This window comes from Chaetodon auriga, chromosome 16 (assembly GCF_051107435.1).
Source record: "Chaetodon auriga isolate fChaAug3 chromosome 16, fChaAug3.hap1, whole genome shotgun sequence".
NCBI classification, from domain to species: Eukaryota; Metazoa; Chordata; class Actinopteri; order Chaetodontiformes; family Chaetodontidae; genus Chaetodon; species Chaetodon auriga.
Genome location: NC_135089.1, coordinates 582,705 through 602,500, shown reverse-complemented (window position 1 = coordinate 602,500; position 19,796 = coordinate 582,705). Strand labels below are relative to the sequence as shown.

The window sequence follows — 19,796 nt, the reverse complement described above, 5'->3', positions numbered from 1 at the left end:
GAATATATTTAAAAAAAAAAAAACATAAATCAGTATTGATCGTGAAAAAAAGAGACTGATCCTTGTTCTGTGAATATTTAGGCCAAATGACACGTCAGACGTTTTCTTCCTATATAGAAAACATCATTTTCATTATTGGACATTACTGAAATGAAAGCATCGGGTCTAAACTGACGTTTCCTCTCGGGTTCGCTCACTTCCTCGATGACCTTTTTCCAGCGTATGTTCACATATTCACAGGTTTTACGTGACATCATAAATAAAGCAACGGACTGTTAAAACTGGATTCCTGCTGTGGTTCACAGGACTGCTGAGAAGTTAAAGATCTACGAGGAAAAGTTGAAGCCGAGTGTCGCACGTTCTTATTTTTGTAGACCTACAGCTGAAAACTGTGCTTGTGTAGTACTGGACGCGCCATCTTTTATCCACTACTTTACTCACATCATGGGGAGCAAAATATCGATAACGAGGCCAAAGTGAAGCAGAGCTGCTGTACTGGACGCCTCAGACCGTCCAGGTGGACGCCTCAGACCGTCCAGGTGGACTTTGGGAGGTCCACCTGGACGGTCTGCTGAAGCTGTAGAAGGAGAACGATTGAAAACACTGACCTCTGCTGGGGTTTGTTTTCAGCTATTTATTTTCAGTACTCAGCAGTAAGGGTTATAGAATATGGACAAGTTTTTCTGTTAAGAAATGAATTATCAAAACATAGTTTATAAAAGTGTATAGTAAGCATTACATATATATGCATGGAAACAAAAGTTAGACTTTGAAACAAAAAAGGGGTTATAGTTGTTCCAAACCAATGCTCTTCTTCTTCTTCTTCTTCTTCTTCTTCTTCTTCTAAAAACTACTTGAAATGCAGGCGGGAAAGGATCCACTCAGAAAACCAAAATCAAACATGGTGGAGGAAGAAAATGCAAAAATAAAAATAAAGAATGTACAGTTATTATTTCTGTGTTCTAGATCAAGATCACATGGACTCCTACAGCACTTGACGGTCACTGCACGGCTTTGACTTTTTGTCTTTTTTCTTTTTTAAAACTAGCACCAGTGCTCCTGAAAACGCTGACAAGCTGTGTTTTTAACACACACAGAGGCTTCCAAATAGTCATAAAACGCAATTAAATATAAGGGAAAAAATGACACCAATAAATACAAGAGGTTACCATAAAAGTGTAACATAAAAAGGTTCAAATGATGAGGACTGAATGCACTCCGAACAAACAGGAGGGTCAACGAGTCGTCCCTTTTTCAACGTGGTTTGATTTCTGTGAACTGGGGGGGGGGGGGGGGCTTCAGTCAAACTCGGCGGAGAGATAAATATGGAAGAAAGGGATGATGGGAGGGCTCGACTGAGAAAGACCGGCACAACATCACTTGGTAAAAGGCAAGAAAAACACTTTCCATGGTGTAGTTACAGTTCCTTAAATCTTCACACATTAGAACACAGTAGAGTCTCAGTGGAGCCCAGTGTTCAGAGTCCATCATCTCCACAGAACAGGGGCATTGTGGGTATAGGGGGGGGTCAGGTGGGTGTTTTACATCAACACAGCTCTAAACTCACACATCCTAAAGACTAGCGCCGTCCATTACAAGTGTTAATAATAATAATAATAATAATATAAATAAATGCATTACTACAATGATCTGTCGTCTTTTTTCCTTCTTAGAAAAGAGGTACTGCAGAGAGTACAGTCAGAAGTACGAGTACAATACAGGATCAAACAGAACAGAGTCGAGTCGGCTCACGCAGAACAATATACACCTTTGTTTGCTCCATGTGTTTTTAGTTTTCATGTGGTTTCTTTTTCCAACCTGCAGCCACACTCAGGCTGAGGCCTCTGAGACATAGATCAGGGCGGACGGGAACCCGAAGGTCAAAGACAGATTCATCACTCGTTCACACACAGATTCAACGGCGGCAGATGTGGCAGGATTAACCGTCAGAAACGAGCGTCGACATCACGACCTGCAGGAAAATGGACCAATAATGAGACACCACTGCGTTTCTGTCTGCTGATGAAGACCATCTGTTGCACCTGAATAAGTCAAGGGACTCTGAACAAACGAGCTACCTGGACCCGAAGACACGAAACTTCGTGAACCTCACGATGAGCAGAAACTCTCTGTTCATGTCACGTTGTCAATTCAAACTTTTGGTTCATTTTGATTCTCAACCCTCAAAATAAATTTATTCTCTAACTTGGAAACAGCAGCTTGTAAAATTATCCAAGGTCCATTTTTTCTGTAGCTTTCGACCACATCACGGTCTTCATTACTGGATAGTTTGCTCAGTTGTAACGTGACTTCTAGGACTTCTCTGATTTGCTGTTTTAAAGGTTTTGACCTTGAAGTAGTGACTAGTGTTTTTCATCTGTTGATGAAGACCATGTGGTGAATCTCTGAGAGCAACTAAAGGGGCCTCGGGTTTTTGACAAAGACGACTTCAATACGTAAAGGAGTTTTTAACAGCTGGTAGCGTCCTAATTCTGAGACAGACAGACAGACAGACAGACAATCAATAGGGAAATGAACGAGGTCACCTTACTGTCCAGAGGAAACGTCAGGATGACGGAATCTGAGTCAGGTACATAAATCACACATTTAAAGCTAATCACACCTGCAGGATTCAGGTTGACGGGAAGCAGGACACAACCGCTGCTGCTGAATCTGTGTCTGTGAACGAGGCGTCAGGAAGTGTCTGTTCGGGAAGAACGTAAAGCTCGTCTTGGTTCTCCAAGACAATGCACACATGAAAACACACACACAATTAAACCAGACCCTCAGAGACCGAAGAGGCCCGTCTTCAGTCCTAACAGCTCCCAGAAGTCATCACTGTCCCCCGCCAAACATTTAGGTACAAAAAGGAAAAATAAACCAAACCTCCCTGTCTGTACCAGAACATCCATGGTATCTACAAGTTGGTCTCACTTAAATAAAAACAGTTTGAACTTTGTTTAGGCTGACTCAGAATATGGTTTAAAAACATTGTGACAAAGGCCACGAGAGAAGATTTCATCAAGACAAAACTCCAAAGACAAACATCATCAGGACTGGGATGGGGGTGGAAAACAGGGAAACCAACTGCAACACAGGACCAATCAGCTCCTGGGGTTGAAATGGACAAGATGGCTCATTACTCAGAAACAAGCATCAGACTTCCTCACGCTTTTATGTGGACCCTCACGGCAGCTCTGCCCCAACAGTCAGTCTGCAAATCAAGTCAGTACTACAGGACTCATCAGTCTTTACGAGCCAGGCTTCGCCTTTAATCAACAGTCTGGTTACAGCTCAGTCACTGCAGCTTTGTGGGGCATCAACGTTCCAGAGCAAGAAAGGTTCAAAAACCTCAACTTTACAGGGCAACATGCAGTAGGGAGTAAGGCAGGTGTAGTGAAGTCCATGCAGTTTATAAAAACTACATCAGGTCTGTCTACAGTCCATGTCTGCCTGCCCGTCTGCCTGTCAGTCAGTCTGCGTGGACAGTCAGACAGTTCTACAACCAGGGCCTTGTGGGAACGTCCGTGAAGGAAGCCTCAGCTCGGGGAGGTCAGGAAAAGATGCTGGAGTTGTGTGAGCGACGGAGTGTGTGTGCACGTCCTCCATTTTCAGTCCTCTCTGTGTGTTTGTTTGCATGTGTGTGCAGTGTCCATTTTGTGTTCTCCCTCCTGCTTTGTGCACTGTATATATTCTGTCATGCAGGACCTGGACTGAGTCTAAGCACCCTGTTGTCCACACACACTACAGCCACACATGGAAAATGAGGAAGAAGAGGGTGAGCAGGAGGAAGAGCTACGTTTTGGCACCTCCAGTAACCTTGGCATGTGACTGGCTCCCCTCCCACCCATGTCTCACCCAACCCAAACCCCCCCCCCCCCCCCCCCCAAAACCCTCAACCCTTAGCTTATATGAAGGGGCCGCCGGGCATACCCAGGAAGTTGGGCGCACCCATGGCCATGGGAGGGGGCGCCGTCGAGCTGCTCCAGTGCACCTTCATGTGGTGCCTCAGGTTGGACTTGGAGGAGAAACGCTTGTCACACTGCTGGCAGGAGAACGGCTTCTCCTTGGTGTGGATGCGGCGGTGACAGATGAGCTGCGTGGACACCCGGAACGACTTGCCACAGTCGGGGCACTGGTAGCGTTTGGGCTCGGTGTGGATCCGTCTGTGGTTCTTGAGGGACATCAGGTTGGGGAACTCCTTCTGGCAGGAGTTGCAGAAGTAGGTCCCGGTCTTGTGGCTGTTCTTGTGATTGAGCAGGGAGCTGGCGTGGCGGTAAGACCGCCCACACTGGTCGCAGACATGGGACTTGATGACCTCACTGTTGCTTCCCCGGCTGCGCGCTTTGGTCATACTACTGGGGTCGAGTCCTTGCTCTTGCATCAAGGTGAGGTCCAGGCCTGACCCCCAGCCCAGCTCCTGGGAGCCCCCCGGTCGGGGCTGCTGGGGTCTGGGCTGACGGGGCTGCGGCGCCTGGCCATGTGTTATCTCCATGTGGAGCCTGAAGCTGGCATGCGTAGGAAAGGCTCGTTGGCAAGACCGGCAGGTCAGCTCCCGCTGCTTCTGGTGGACGCGACGGTGGTTGTAGAGCTGGGAGGAAACACGAAAGGCCTTGCCACAATCATGGCAACGGTGACGCCGTGTCTCGGAGTGGATACGGCGGTGGTTCTTCAGGGCAAGCAGGTTGGAGTAGGTCTTGAGGCACACGGCACAGTGGTAGATGCCGACAGTATGGGTGTTCTTGTGGTTAAGGAGGGAGCTGGCATGGCGGTAGGAGCGGCCACACTGATCACATCTGTGCAGAGACAAACAAGGAAAAACACCAGGGAGGAGTGAGGGGATTGGGGTAGGGACAGAAGGAAAGAAAAAGGGAGATTAGTAACGGATGACGATGGTTTGCTTTCACTTTTCTAGCCAAGTTAATCTCAATTACTGGTTACCACTTTTTCATTAGAATTATTGAAATATTTTAACTACTCATCATCTAAGATGTTGCACATACAGGTATATGATCTGAAATCCGGCTTAAAGCTTTTAAAGAAGACTACTAGAAAGTGGTGTACCATTTAAAGCTATGATTTCTAGACAGGTCACAGGGGAGAGGACTGCTGGGTGGGGGAGGGAGGGACATGGGAGAAACTATAGACAAACAACTGGGATTCATGTAGGGAACTGGGAGGTATCTGCCGCTCCCTGCACTGCACAAATGGACGCAAGCTTCAAACAGCTTCTTTCACATCAGAAAACAGTTTCAAAGACCTTCTGTCACAGCCTTCTTTTGGGTGATTACTAAATTCTTAATGTATTGATGAAAAATCCAAACATGCCCAAAGTGCCTCCAACATACCAGACTGTAGACTTGCAGCTACTGTGCTGTAGTACAGAATCCTTTAACTGTTAAGAATAATATCCTCTAGACATGTGCAGTGCAGCCAGCTCCAAATACTTCCTAATCTTCCCTAAGATTTCAGTTTGCCAAGACATCAAAATGCAAGAGCCCATCACATAACTGCATTTTCTAGTCTGATAACTGGCCAGTATAACACTACCTAAAGAAAACAAACACAAACAAATCAAGGACTACAGTCAAAATCATAACAAGAGCAAGGAACACACAACATCAATACTTTAAATTTTGATAATATGCTACACAAAAAAAATACTACTTTAATAAAATCTGTGTCAAAGTTTGCTGAGAGAACAAAGCATGAAAACAATACATCTAAACATGAAATGTTTGTTTGTAGGTAGCCTAAAAAAACTCAAGTGTGTGATATATGCTAACTGAAAGCAAACAGGGTTGACTTATCTGGTCTCTCCACTAATTCAATTTGTCCAAACTTCAGAAAAATCCGAATTCCGGCACGCGTATGGTCCCAAGGAAGCCGGATTGGAGATCATATACCTGTAATAGACATGTAGAGACCTAAATTTATCTTCACTAATTTTTTTTCAGCTTCGAAGAATCACAAACAACTGACGAGAACTCACGTGTACCGACACTCTTCGCCCTCTCCCGTGGGTGCAGTGGCCTTCCTCCTGACTTCCATGCCTACCTGGTTGTCCCCGCAGCGGTGCCTGGCCAGCCCGGACCTCCCCTGGAAACTCTTCCCACAGGTAGGGCAGCCGAAGGGGGTAGCACCCTCCTCATGGACCTTCTGGTGGTTGCGGAGGAACCTGGCCAGCCGGAAGGCTTTCCCACATGTGTGGCAGATGTGCTTCTTGCGCTGTGTGTGGATGCGCATGTGGTTGCGTAGCGCCATGTAGTTGGTGTAGGGCTTGTCGCAGAAGTTGCACCGGAAGTTGCCCGTCTTGTGGGTGTGCTTATGATTCAGCAAGGAGCTTGCATGTTTGTAGGCACAGCTGCACAGGTCACAGGCATAGGGTCTCTCGTCAGAGTCCAAGTCCACAGAGCTTCTCTCCATGCTGATGTTGGTTGAGCTATTGGTGGAGGACGACGAAGGCAGGTGCTGGGCTGGGCAGTCGTGGGCTGCAAGCTCATCAGCCGTGGCAAAGCCTTCACAGCAGCCATCGCATTCAAAATCCATTTGGGCCCCAGGGCCTTGAGGGCCTTTGCACAGGCCAGCTGTAGTGTGGGTAGCTAGCTGTCTCTGGGTGCGGAAGCCCTTGCCGCACTCTTGGCAGTTGTGCTTCTTCTGAGCAAAGTGGAGACGTAGGTGGTTTTTCATTGCCAGCCTGTTAGGGTAGGTGGAGTTGCAAACATTGCAGTGGTACTCTCCAATTTTGTGAAGGTTCTTGTGATTGGCCAGGCTGCCTGCATGGCGATACGTCTTTCCACATTCTTCACAGGAAAAAGGCCGTCGTCCACTTTCAGCTGGATCAAACTTCTGGGGCCTGGAAGTGCCAGCAGATGAGTAGGGCTTTTTGAACCCTTGATGGCTGTATTTCATGCCCATTACCTGGCCCTTTGATGACTCTCCTCTCATAGTCTGCATTTGAGATGGGCCAGGCTGCTGGAAGCGGGAACCATTGGGGCCAGTCCGAACAAGACCTTTGGCCCGGTGCTCCTCATGGAGACGGAGGTGATTGATCAGCTGCTTTTGGATCTTGAAAGCTTTGCCGCATTCTTCACACTTGTGCCTGCAGCAAGAATGGGCAGGGATGAATGAAACACAATAGAATCTCTGTAAACATGTTAAATGAATGAACTTGAACCAATATCAAGCCAGCAGTGGTAACAAACATGACCCTTTGTGGAGGCTGTTATCTTATATATTGTGGCCCAGAAATCTAATTTGTAACATTGGCAGTCCTGGTACAATATTATAATGGTCAAGTAAAGTGCAACCAGTTTACAATAAATTGACTCACTGATAAACACTCTACAAAAGAAATACTATAATTTGCAAGCCATAGGCCACAACATCGGGTTGAAAAATCTCAATCGAATAGTCTGGACCTATAAATATAGTTTATATAAATAGAAATATAAAAGGTTTATAGAAATATAGTTCAGTCCACACATATAATTCATTAAATTCAATTTTATTTGTATAGCGCCAAATCACAGCAGAAGTTGTCTCAGGATACTTCCTATATAGAGCTGGTACAGACCAAACTCTTAATTAAAACATGCATACATCAAATTTAAGATTGTTTGTTTAAGCATAAACTTTACCAACTAAACTCAACACAAAGTGATGCAGGAGTTAAGAGTATGCTTGCAACAGTGTCCACAATGGCAAATATTCATAGTCAACTAATTTGTTTGGGACCAGCCCACTGAATTTGAAATTAGTAGAAAATAAGACTCTTTTACTCATTCACTTTCCATTTTCAGAACAAGAGCAATGTGATAGAGCAACACATTCCCCCATATGTTAAGCTTAGACCTTCCCGAGTTCATATCTACCCAATTTCCCTAAATGTGTGAAAAAAATTGACATTATCTTCAAACTCAATACAACATCTGCCCAAATAAAACGAAAGATGGACAAAATCAGGGACCTACCTCTTGAGATCAAAGTGGGTCCTTTGGTGATTCTTGAGAGCCAGCAGATTGTAGTAGCGTTTCTGGCACACCAAGCAGCGGAAAACACCAGTCTTGTGGGACTTCTTGTGGTTAAGGAGTGAGCAGGGGTGTCTGTATCCTCGTCCACATTGGTCGCACTTGTGGGGCTTGTCACTTTGGTCAACCATAGGTCTTCGTCCATCGCCACCAACATCACGGCTTCCCCCGGCGACCCCACCACCGACACCTTCTCCTCCAGACATCCCTTTGGCTCCATTCAGGCCCTGCTTGCTCATTGAGTTGGCCCGATTCTTACCAGGGCACAGATGAGTGATCAGGTGGTGGCGGTCAGCAAAGAACATACCACAATCAACACAAATGTGGTTGCGTCCATCCATCTTGTCATTGCCATTAGCTGAGGTGCCTCCAATACCCTGTTGCTGGCCATCCGGCCTTTGGGGGCCATGGACTAACTGGTGATTCAGGAGGTCCTGCTTCCTGGAGAAGCTCTGTCCACAGGTGGAGCAGATCATCCTCCACTCCTGCTCCAGGTTGGAAGGTCCTGGCCCTGTTGGGTTATTGGCATGGCTACGCAGGTGGCTCCTGAGGGCTCTGAGACTGGCATAGTGGTTGCCGCACACTGAGCACTGATACACTTCTCCATCATCATCGTCATCTTTGTCATTGCTCCCCATTCTCTTGCCTCCACTCTGGGAGTACTGCCGTTGGCTACTGCCTTCTTTCAGGCTGGCAGAGCTTCCAGCAGGCAGTGAGGTTCCACTGGAGCTGTGGTAGTTCATGCTCCCCATAAAACCGTTAGACATGTTCCCCTGCTGTTGTGGTGGCTGCTGTTGCTGCTGTCCACGGCGGGGACACATGTGCGACTTGATGCCAGATACATCTCCATACATCTCACCACAGTCTGCACATACATGTCTGTCAGCCTGACGGTGAGCTGAGTTGCTCTGGGAAAGTGAGCTGCCATCAAAGCGATCATGAAACTCAAGAGAGTCCAACCCACTACTGTGGCCACCATCTGGTACAAAGTGGGCAGCATCACCAAGATTTCCTGGCAGTGAAATTGGAGTGGTGGCACCACTGCCTTCCTGGACGTAACTTTGCTGGGAGTCCAGAGTTAGTGGCTCGGGAGATAGCCAGTCATTGCTGTCATTACTAATAGGCTGGTTGGAAGGACGCCCCTTGTGGCTTCGTAGGTGGCTGTGTAGTGCCGCCAGGTGAGGGTACTGCTTACAGCAGATGGTGCACTGGTAGTGGCCTGTCTGGTGGCAGCGTTTGTGGTTGACGAGGCTTCCAGCATGCCGGTAACTTTTGCCGCACTCTCCGCACTTAAAGCGCCGCTCTCCATCATCTGGAGAGTTGGCCTGGGGCACACGGCCTCCAGAGGGAGAAGACACTGAGCCCTGTGATCCAGAGCTTAGTGTGTCTGAGTTGAGGATGGAACCATCCTGGCCATGGGAGGCAGGGTGGGGATCGTGAGTTAGATAGTGGACTTTCAAGGTCTCCAGATCTGGGTGTCCTGCGCCACAGTACGCACACGTGTAGATGGGATTGTTGACTGGAGGGCCCATTATGGGGTCATAGGGGCCTCTTTTCTCACTGGGCAGGGGCGGCAGGGGCAGAGGGTCGCCCAGGGCAGGGGTGTATGCTGGGGATCGAACCGCACTCAGATTGTGAGCCATAATACCTGGGAAACTGCGTGGTAATCCGAGGGAGGGTGAGGCTGTGTTGTGCAGCAAGATGTGCTCTTGAAAGTCAGCCTTATTTGGCAGCGCTACCTGGCACAGGTGGCAGAAACAGGAGGTTGTGTCGTCGCTCTGGGATGACTGGGTGCCACTGCTGCGCTCCGAGTCATGGAGGCTGCTGCTGCTGCTGCTGCTGCTCACCATGGATGCCCCCGGTGTCTTGAACTTCGAGTGAGTTCTCTCGTGGCTGTTTAGGGCAGCCAGGTTGCCAAACTGTTTAAAACACACAGAGCACTTAAAAGTTCCTTGTTGGTGACACTTCTTGTGGTTCACCAGGCTACCGTGGTGCCGGTAGGTTCTGTCACACTGATCACACTTGAATGGTCTGTCCCAAGCGTCGTCGGATTCAGGGGAGCCTTTTTTTCCGTGGTCGACTGTCTCGTGGCTTTGAAGGACACTATGTCCCATGCCACTATTGTTCAAATGGGTGCGCCCAAACCCGTCCGAGAGGTCTTGGGCGAGGCCGTAGTCCCTCTCGTCGTGGCCTGGTTCTTCAGGTACTTCTTCGTTCTCTTCTTCTGTGTGTGCACTACTGGGAGACAATGTATGGATACGAAGGTGGTTCTTCAAAGCTACTGCGTTAGGTAGGGTGCGCGTACAAACAGGACACTGGAATGAACCCACTTCATGAGATTTTTTATGATTAGCTAGGCTAGCAGCGTGCTTGTAAATTCGGCCACACTGTTCACACTCAAAACGTCCGGTCTCTTCTTGCTGATAATGTGCTTTCATATGTTCTAGAAGACTTGGAGTACTCGGGCAAACCATATCACACTCTTTACAGGGGAAACCCTTGGCACGACTCATATCATGCATTGCCATAGTACTCTAAAGCAAATCGTTGGAGGGAATCACGGTTCACAACACAGCAATGAACAGTGATGTTAGGGACGTGGAGGAGGAAACAGTGGGGCTTAGCTCTTCAGCTGGGGGGACGACGTGGCAGCCATTGTCTCCACAAGAGCCGTCAGTGCAGGTCCAGGCATTCGGGGCCCACCCTCGGAGGTGGCGGACCTGCGGGGGTCACACCAGCCAATGAGGTATCACTGTTGAGACAAGGAAAAAAAAGAGGGAAAAAAAGGTTACTTCAAGAGCAACCTGATACCCTGTTTCATCTTAAATGAAACCTTTAATGAATAAAATCACACAGTGGAGTTAAAATTAACAGAGAAGGGCAGAAAGTCGTCACATTTCAAAGAGCAGAAAACAGTGAATGTTTGGCTTTTCTCTTAAAAAAATGACAAACAATTATCAAAACAGTTGCAGATAAATACTGTTGATCAGCTAATTGTTAGATATGATTGCCTATACATTTATGAAAGCTCCAAACAGGTGTCACTTTCCTTCACTTTTCTATTATCAACCATCTAATTTTAAAGCAGCAGATTTCCTTTGAATCTTAGACGATAAAGGTGACCGTTCACACCTGACAGCAGCAGCAGGACACACCTTTGTTGACAGTGTAAAGAGGACAGAGCTCACTGTGAATCCTTCACAGCCTTCAGAAAACCACCACAGGATCAACAAAGCTCCAGAGCTGCCACCCTTCCCCTCCTTTAATGTTCAACTACAGACCGCAGCCTTGTCTCACAACAGGACTTGGACTCATAGAGGTTATTTACACTCTGACAGGACAAAATAACTGGTAGTAGAAAGCAGTAGTAGCAATATAAACAGTGCAGAGGACAGATTAGGATGATACCTTCAAACTCTACAGGTGATCTACGATAAGAAACATGGTGCACCTTGATACAGACATGTCAGATAAAAGTAAAAGCTGCATGCTTTGAGTTTTGGTACTGTTTGTCAGTTCTGGGCTCCTGTAGAAACATGGTGGCGCAACATGATGGAGTCAGAGGAAGGCCCTGCTCCTTCTGTAGATACAAACACTCATTCTCAGGTAACGACAAGACGATTACTCTTATTTCCAGGTGATCAAACACTAATGAAAACGTTTGTGTGAATATTAAATTACACTTCTGCCAACAGACCTCTAAGTCCAACACTGGTCCTTTAAAACTGAAACTATTACCAAAAGTGTTGCAGACTGATTCTCTATCGAATGACCGATCAATTGATCGACTTAACTGCTTTCAGTAACTCTACGCATGAAGCTTTTACTGTCACCTGACGTGAGAGTGTTTCAATGTGTGTTGCTCTGACTGCACTGAGGCTGCTGATGATCTAATATTGACAAACTGCTGTTTGCGCCTGACAACACGTGGCGCTCTGACGGCGGACGATTCACCTGCCTACATGGTCGACAGGTGCAGAATCACCAGAGAGAAGTGCCAACCCTCCACCCAAACCACAACATCCTGTACGGGAGTCTTTGTTCAGATCTAACCAGGTCAGGAAGCATTTCCTACATGGGACGACCCTCATCCTTCTTTACCTCAGCACACCTGAGACACTGACAATATTAAAGTGGTTTATGATTAATGGATCAGTTGTCTGACAGACAAGCTTCCAGCAACAGTGAATACTTTACAAAAGTCACTTTTTCAGTGAAAATGAGCCCATTTCTGTGGATGCAGCTTGTCCAATGTGCAGATTTGCTGCTTTTCTTCACCTTCCCCGACTGTAAACTCAACCTGTGACCATGGACACATGTTCAGGTTCAAGTCCCTGCAGTGGAAAAGATCTATTTCTGACTCTGTGTCCCGGAGACCTCTGGTCCTCCATGAGAACGTCGAAGAAAACACACCGAACGCTGTTTCATCACTTCTAAAGCTGATTGTGAACTGGTGACACTTGTGGTGTCCGGCTGTGAAACCTGGTTAAACACAATGGATTTTCATGTCTCAGTATCTGACAGAGTCCTCACACGAGTCCTCACACACGCACGCACACAGTAACAAGTCAGTAATCAGATGAGCTGTTTCTTAAGGCCCAGAGGTGATTAAAGCATGTCGATGCCTGTGACACTTTTAACAGGCTAATCTGTAATCTGTAACAGAGTACAGCAGGCAGCCAGGTTAATCTGCTCTGCACGATGAGCAAGAACAAACCTGCACTCACACACTGAGGTGACATTCAAGGACTTTTTCATGAGTTTGAAGACGGCCTGATGACTGAACCCAGAGCTGGTCTTTGCAGAGGAGACCAAATGAAGCTGAAATTTGAACAAAGTTTGCAGAAAACGATCCAAAGAAAATCTGAGAATATGAATGAAAGCTTGATTCCCTCCACCTCTGAATGAACAGACGGCTTCTGTTCACACACCAACAGGAAACACTTTCAGTAACATGTTTCTGAATTTCTGTTGTTTTCGTTCCACTAAAAAGACAAATCACGAAGAACAAACAGCAGATCAACTGATCCTGAAAAATAATCCGTATTCAGCATTCGTCTTTAAGATTTTAATGTCCCTGACAAACGGAGATTTCCAGTCAAATATCAGCTTCAGTATGTAAATGACTAACAGAGACAACAAATTCAGACAGTCAGTCAAATATCAGCTTCAGTATGTAAATGACTAACAGAGACAACAAATTCAGACATCGGCCCAATGAATGGACGAGAGCTCTGCAGGCTGGAAACAGGCCGCCCATCCCTCCACGATGCCAGCATTCGTCCAACTGGATCAGATTGTTTTATTAAATGTCTGGCAGCGTTAAAGAAAAGACGCTTTTCTCTAACAGAGACAGCTTCCACACCGCTCTCCTCTTACCAACAATTCGGAGTGATCCGGCATGTCGGTGACACACCAGTTTTACTTTAGTTTGAATGAAAACGAATGAAAAGTCGACTCCTGGCATGTGTTCACAGTGTTCTCCACCACTGATCTGAGAAGGGGAGTCACAGAGGAACCAGGTCTAAAAGAGCTCTACTGACATCGTAAATAAGTTGATGAATCAATGATCAATGCAGCCATGAGTCGGCACGTCGCTCTGCTGCCGACGAGTCGAAAACATCGAAATGGAAATTCCTCCGCGGTCAACCGTTGCATCTTTGCCCAAAGTCCTTCTTTTAGTCCTTGGTCTCCTTTTCAGTTTGCAGGGCTCTACACTAACTTTTCCACTGGTAGCACTGGTGCGACCAACTTTCTCAGTTGGTCGCACCAGCACATGATTTTCCTATGAACTGGGCACATGCCTTGTCATTGGCATAGGTTGGTTCACATTCAGCCCGTTTTTTTTTCATCAGTGCGATCTGGGATTTGAATTGTGTGAACGGGAGTTCCTCTTTCTATGTTATAGGCAGTGTTCAACTTAATGACCATTTCGTTCTCTTCTGTTGAGCGATTACTCTCATCCATCCGCTGAAAAAAAGTCGGGAGGGGCTCAGTGTTTCGGGTGATGCATTGGTCCCGACAGGTTTGTGTTTTATGCTGGCGTTGTGTAACTTCACAGTTTCCAGCTTAAATTGTGTCGACCCCGTAACAAATTTTTTTTTGGAAAAAATCAGCAACAGACCCCTTCATTTTTGAGAATAGCGAAACGCTAGTCTTGGTGTCTTGAAGTTCTGCGCGCTGCGCGTTTACGCGACGGCTTATGTGCACGCGACGGCGCTGTCTCAACAGGAGAGAGTGCAGGTGGAGGCGGCTGACTAAACCAGTGAAAAAAGGGACGACTTTCAGCCACAATGTCTAACACGGAGCCATAAAACTGATGCGCTCGCACGAATGCGACCAGATGAAATTCTTACTCGCAAACTCTGAAAAAAAGGTCGCATATGCGACCATTTTGGTCGCAGTCTCGAGCCCTGGTTTGGTGAGTTTGTTGTTGATCTGTTTGAAGCTGTAGACATCTGTAGAAGTCTTATCTAATCTTATCTGGACATCTCACACTGGATCTGCTGAACAGCACCTCGGTCCCTGAAGCTTGTCTCTGGATGAGGCAGACCAGGTGCTACACTTGCTCTGGTTTTTAAAAATGGCCGACCTAAAGTTTTTGATGGTGCTGTAGGTGAAGATGATCGCGGTCCATGTCCTGACGGAGGAGGTCCATGTTTCCAGACTTGAATCTGAGGCTGAAAATGTCCTCAACGCTTCCGATCGAGCGTTTGTTCAGTTCAGCGTTGAGTAATACATCATGAATTGATTATGAGGTATAAATGGGAGTTTAATGTGTGGTTACTGGTGCATCCATCAAATAAAGCAAAGGAAGTTAAAAAAGGAAACAAACAAGAAACAGAAAGAAAGAAAAACAAGAAGAAAAAGTACGAAGGTAAAGGTGGAAAAAAAACACACAGACAGGTCAAGATCCAGAGGAGGGAGGAGGAGGAGGAGGAGAAGAGGGGAGCAGCGGGGGAGGAGGAGAGGAGGGGAGCAGCGGGGGAGGGGCGACGGCCTGTTCGGGCTTGGAGCGACGGATGAAGGAAAAAAAGGAAAGCGGAAAGGGAAAAGGAAGGTGGAAGGAAAGTGGAAAATAAAGGTGTGGAGGAGGATCTGATTGGCAGGGGAGGAAAATGGTGGAGGGGGTGCGCGCGCACACACACACACACACACACACACGCACACACACAGACGAGTTGTGGTCTGACAGGTAGAAAGAGGAAACTCAGAGCAGGACGAGGCCTGAAACCAATGAAACACCACAGCTGATGAACTCTTCATCTTCATCATCATCATCATCATCATCTTAATATAATAACACAGTTTGTGATCTCACTGGACTCAAATCCACACATGAAGTCAGTCCACCTTCTTCACCACCTCCACCTCACTGCTGACTGTCTGCACTCAGCCTAACCAGCATTTCATGTTGAATTCTGTCCATGAATTCAGAGACTGAACCTGTTTTCTGATGCAGACCTGGTCCAGAGGCAGCAGAGCAACAACATCCAGTTCACTAAAAACCCCAGCTGACATTTTCCTTCTGCTCCCTGATCCTGGAGGAAGCAGCTGGAACATCTGCAGATCATCAGTTTGCTGTTGTTCCTACATGATGCCGCTGAATGTCACCTGCAGCAGGTGTCGGTCTGAAGTATTATCAGCAAAACGAAGCGCTTCAAGTACTCCTTAATGCTTGGAAACTGTATGAAAATGAAAATATCCTGAAAGTGTCACGATGCTGCAGAGAAACTCTGTGGAGGATCAAAGTTTTCTCTGTGGGACTCTTCGTCTAAACGAGGCCGAAGGTCAACGGACTGAAAATTAATTAAACTCCTTTACGACTGAATTTTCTCAAACATTTGCTTCGTCCAGCTCATCAGGATCTGATGATTTCCACCATTTTTTCACATTTCACAGACAGACCAGTTAACAGAGAACAGAAGCTGCTGACGACAGAAACTCATTTTACATCAACTCTGATACAGCTGAGGTCTCTCACACACACACACACAAACACACAAAAACACACACACACACACACACACACACGCTGCTCTTATACCTGTTCAAAGACACACCTGTAATTAGGAAATGGAGCAAACACAGTGAGTGTTTTGGTCCTGCACTGAAGACCAGACCGCCTCATTCAAGACCAGCACCCAGAGACCCAAACGAGGCCAAATGCAAACACGGCCGACATCACGGAACATGAACATCACTGAAGAGTTGGAAGAAAAACACACCTTGAGTCAGATAACAACACAGACATCAGTTCACCTCCACAAGGAGCTGTGGAACCTCCTCTTGGCCCACAGAACCACTCAAAAGACAGTGGGAACCTCTTCAGGTGCCCCTAGAACATTCTCAAAGAACACATGGAACTCCCTTCAGGAACCCCTAGAACTTTAAAAACTCCCAAAACTCCAAAATGACTTCAACAACTTCTTCAATTACTCCCAAAACCTTCTTAAGTCACCCTGAAACAAACTCCAGGCCAAATAAAAAGCCCTAGAAATGCTGGAACCTCCACAAGGACTCCTAAAACATCCTCAAGGACACCTGGAATCTGCTGCTAGAACTTCCTGGATTGCTCCTGAAACTATATCAAAGACTGCTGGAACCCACTAACAGACCCCTAGAAACCCCCTCAATGAGGAACCCCATTGCATCCTGGAGCGTTCTCATGGACTCTGAGTACTTTCTCAAGAACTACTGCAACCTCTTCGAGGTGTTTGCGGTACCTTTTATGGCCTTTAAAAACTTTAACCTGTGCAGAAACCCTTTACAAAGACATCAATCCATTAATTATCCACTTAAAGTCCCATTAAAACTTTATTGATTTGTTATGAGCAGCACGTTCAACAAACAGCTTTGACGCTAACTGCTGCTAAAACCACAACGTCCCTGTAAAGGTTTGATTCATCGCCCACGGCACCTGCTGGCACCGTGAATTGATCAAAGATGGAAGAGACTGATTTCAGCGTGAATCTGAAGCTCAGAACGACTGAAGACAGAAAAGATGTGTTGAGAGCAAACAGGGAGGACCGGTCTGATGTATGATGGACAGAGAGTCCGTCTGAAGACAGTGAACGCAGCATTCAAGCAGCAAACTCGACCAAACTCTGACTTTGTCTCACACTGTCTGACAGATCAAAGACACAGAAAACTGAGAAAACCAGAGAATCAACAGTAAACACAGAATATATCAACACAAACAACAACATTTAATATCTTCTTCTTCTTCTTCTTCTTCTCCCTAAATATCAGCTGCTCCTCTTCAGTGGCTGTAATCTGAACACTTTGGGAGGCTGCTGATTGGACATATGAGGACATCTAAAGACATCAACTTGTGGGAAACTGAGAGACAGAGAGTTTCACTATTTAATCATAATTAGTCAGTTAATTGATAATGAAATCAGCTGTTATTTAGTCTTTAATGACATTTCAGTGTCATAGTTGTTATTATTGTTCATGTTTATTATTATTGTTCATGATTGTTATTTTCCACATCGTGTTTCATTTACATTCATGCAGACGTCTTATTTTCTAATCTTTGCATTACTTTTGTCTGTTTGTTTTTTTGCTGGTTATCTGGATGTATTTTATATTGATCTTCTTCATTATCATCATCATCATCATCATCATCATCTCTGTGCTGTGATGATCCTCTTCCCTCATGAGGATCAATAAAGTGACTTTTACACGGTGATCAAGGCCACATTTCCTGATGAATCGATTCATTGATAAACAGATCTGAATGTGAGCAGCAGCCAATCAGAGTCTTTTCCTTCCTCGAGCTTCACTTCATGTAAACAAACCGAGCGGATCGTTAAAACGGCGCGTGAATGCAGCCGCCGCGGGTCACCGTGAGAGGCAGTCCGGGTTCACACACCGGCCCTCCGCGCTCAGACCACCCGGGTCTGCGCACACATGCCGTGTTTAGATCGGAGACATCCACAGAAACATCCCCGGCTTCAACGGTCCACGCCGCCGTTATCCCGTGCATTAAAGTCCACGTCGGGAAAGTCCAACTGAGTTTGCATAATTCAGTCAGATCTGTCCTCAAATCTCCGCCGCAGACGCAGCGGGGCTCCCTGACCTTGGCCCGTCTCCTCTCGGTCGGGTTCAGCTCCGGCATGAATTTATCGGGACAAAAGCGGAGCGTCTCACCGACGACACACAGCCGACATTTCCTACGGCCGACTCCCCAATTTAACCGGGGGAGTAACACCCGATCCCGGCCGGCCGGGCGGGAGGACACGGGGGGTGCGTTCCCCGTAGAAAACCGTGCGGTTAGCTGTGTTTTCCGACATGATGCCACCAGCACAGCAGGGACAACACCTACAGCCATCAGCCCACTTTCACTGAGACCCCATTTCCATCGGAAAATGGCTTTCGAGCAGCAAGCCATTTTCCCCATGCTAACGAACTAGCTTCGCTTTTTTTAGCCCCACAAACACAACCTGCTAGCACTCCGGCTGCGGCTACAGGCCGATGATACGCTGAGTTGTTGGAAACAGGGTGCACATTACGACAGACGTAACCTTTGATTTTAGGCCTTAATTTTAAAAAAATGCATTTTCTGGACATAAGGTGAAAGGCGGTCAGATACACGGCCGAGCTAACGTTAGCATTAGCGCCCCGCTAGTTAGCAACCCCCCGCGATGATAGAAAGGGGGCAAAACGGAAGTTCAAAACAACAAAATGGCAAACAAAACCAGCAAACAAGCCAAACACGAAGGTGCATGAAGCAATAAAACACAGAAATTTATTTTCACACGAAGTTCCTCAAGGTTGCCCTGAGTGGAAACTGCCGCCGCTGCATGAGCTCGCAGAGGTTAGCATTCCAGCTAGCCCTAGCAACCCCAGGCTAGCCCGGAGCTACACAAAGATCTCGACAAACACACCGCGGATCCATTGATGGAAAACCTCGTTTTTGAGCCGTTTTCCGCTCCACACTTACCCCTCAATTGGCCTCTGCGCCCGCAAGGTAAACGATGCACGGCGTGGAGATGCGAAATGTGCAAGTTTCACGGATTAGGCATGGTTATTTTTTCCTGCTCCTATTCAACCACCGACTTTTGGTTCTTGGCTCTTTTCCCCCTACCGCCGCTTCGACAACATACTTCCTGCCGCTGCCGCTGCTAGCCGCGCGGAGCCGGAGCGCACACTTTTACGCGTCATCATGCGCAGAAGAACATTTCAGGGGGCACAAAATCGTTCAGTTTGGCGGTTTAACGTAAGTTTGGGGCTCTTTGTGGAGCGCGCGGTGCTCACTTTGTGAATCTCAGAGCTCATTTGAGTCACTTGTGTCCATTTTGGTGCAGATTTGAGGCGCACACGCAGACTTGGTGCTGCTCGGCCTGTCAGCCGCTGGGAATAACCGAGCCGAGCCGAGTCGGGCTGCTGCTGGCTGATCAAAGAGAGGTCATTCTATCTGCTCGTGTCCTGCACAGAGGCTCGTGTGGATAGTGGACATGCTGTGTGAGGACGTGCAGAAAGTTTGCAGTCATGAACAGTCAGTGTGTTTGTCTGTGATGGAGGAGTCCGTCATTCACTGCAGAGTTTCAGAGAAGAAGATGAAGCTGAAGAGGAGCATCAGGCTGACCGTGAACTCTTCCTCCTGTCAGCACTGCAGCCTCCTCTGTCTCTAACATCACACACCTGAACGCTGTTTGGCTCTTTGTGTTGTTGTGGTTCAGACTCATCATCAGGTCTGAACCAGCAGCCACGTCACAGCATCACCTCCTCACACTCCCCAAACCTGCTTTATAGGGTTTA

The 19,796-nt window shown here is 47.0% G+C and overlaps 1 protein-coding gene across 1 annotated transcript in view; it reads right to left on the bottom strand.

The window, feature by feature from the left end:
• The window catches only part of LOC143334550 (uncharacterized), a 28,893-nt gene extending 9,724 nt beyond the window's left edge, over positions 1 to 19,169 (bottom strand). Inside the window, exons 1-4 of the mRNA XM_076753377.1 lie at positions 18,979 to 19,169; positions 7,974 to 10,782; positions 5,993 to 7,102; positions 3,934 to 4,796 (exon numbers count right to left, since the gene is read on the bottom strand). Coding sequence (XP_076609492.1) covers positions 3,934 to 4,796; positions 5,993 to 7,102; positions 7,974 to 10,558 — 4,558 coding nt within the window. The 5' untranslated portion in view covers positions 10,559 to 10,782; positions 18,979 to 19,169. The remainder of the gene's footprint in view (positions 1 to 3,933; positions 4,797 to 5,992; positions 7,103 to 7,973; positions 10,783 to 18,978) is intronic.
• Positions 19,170 to 19,796: the final 627 nt, after the last annotated feature.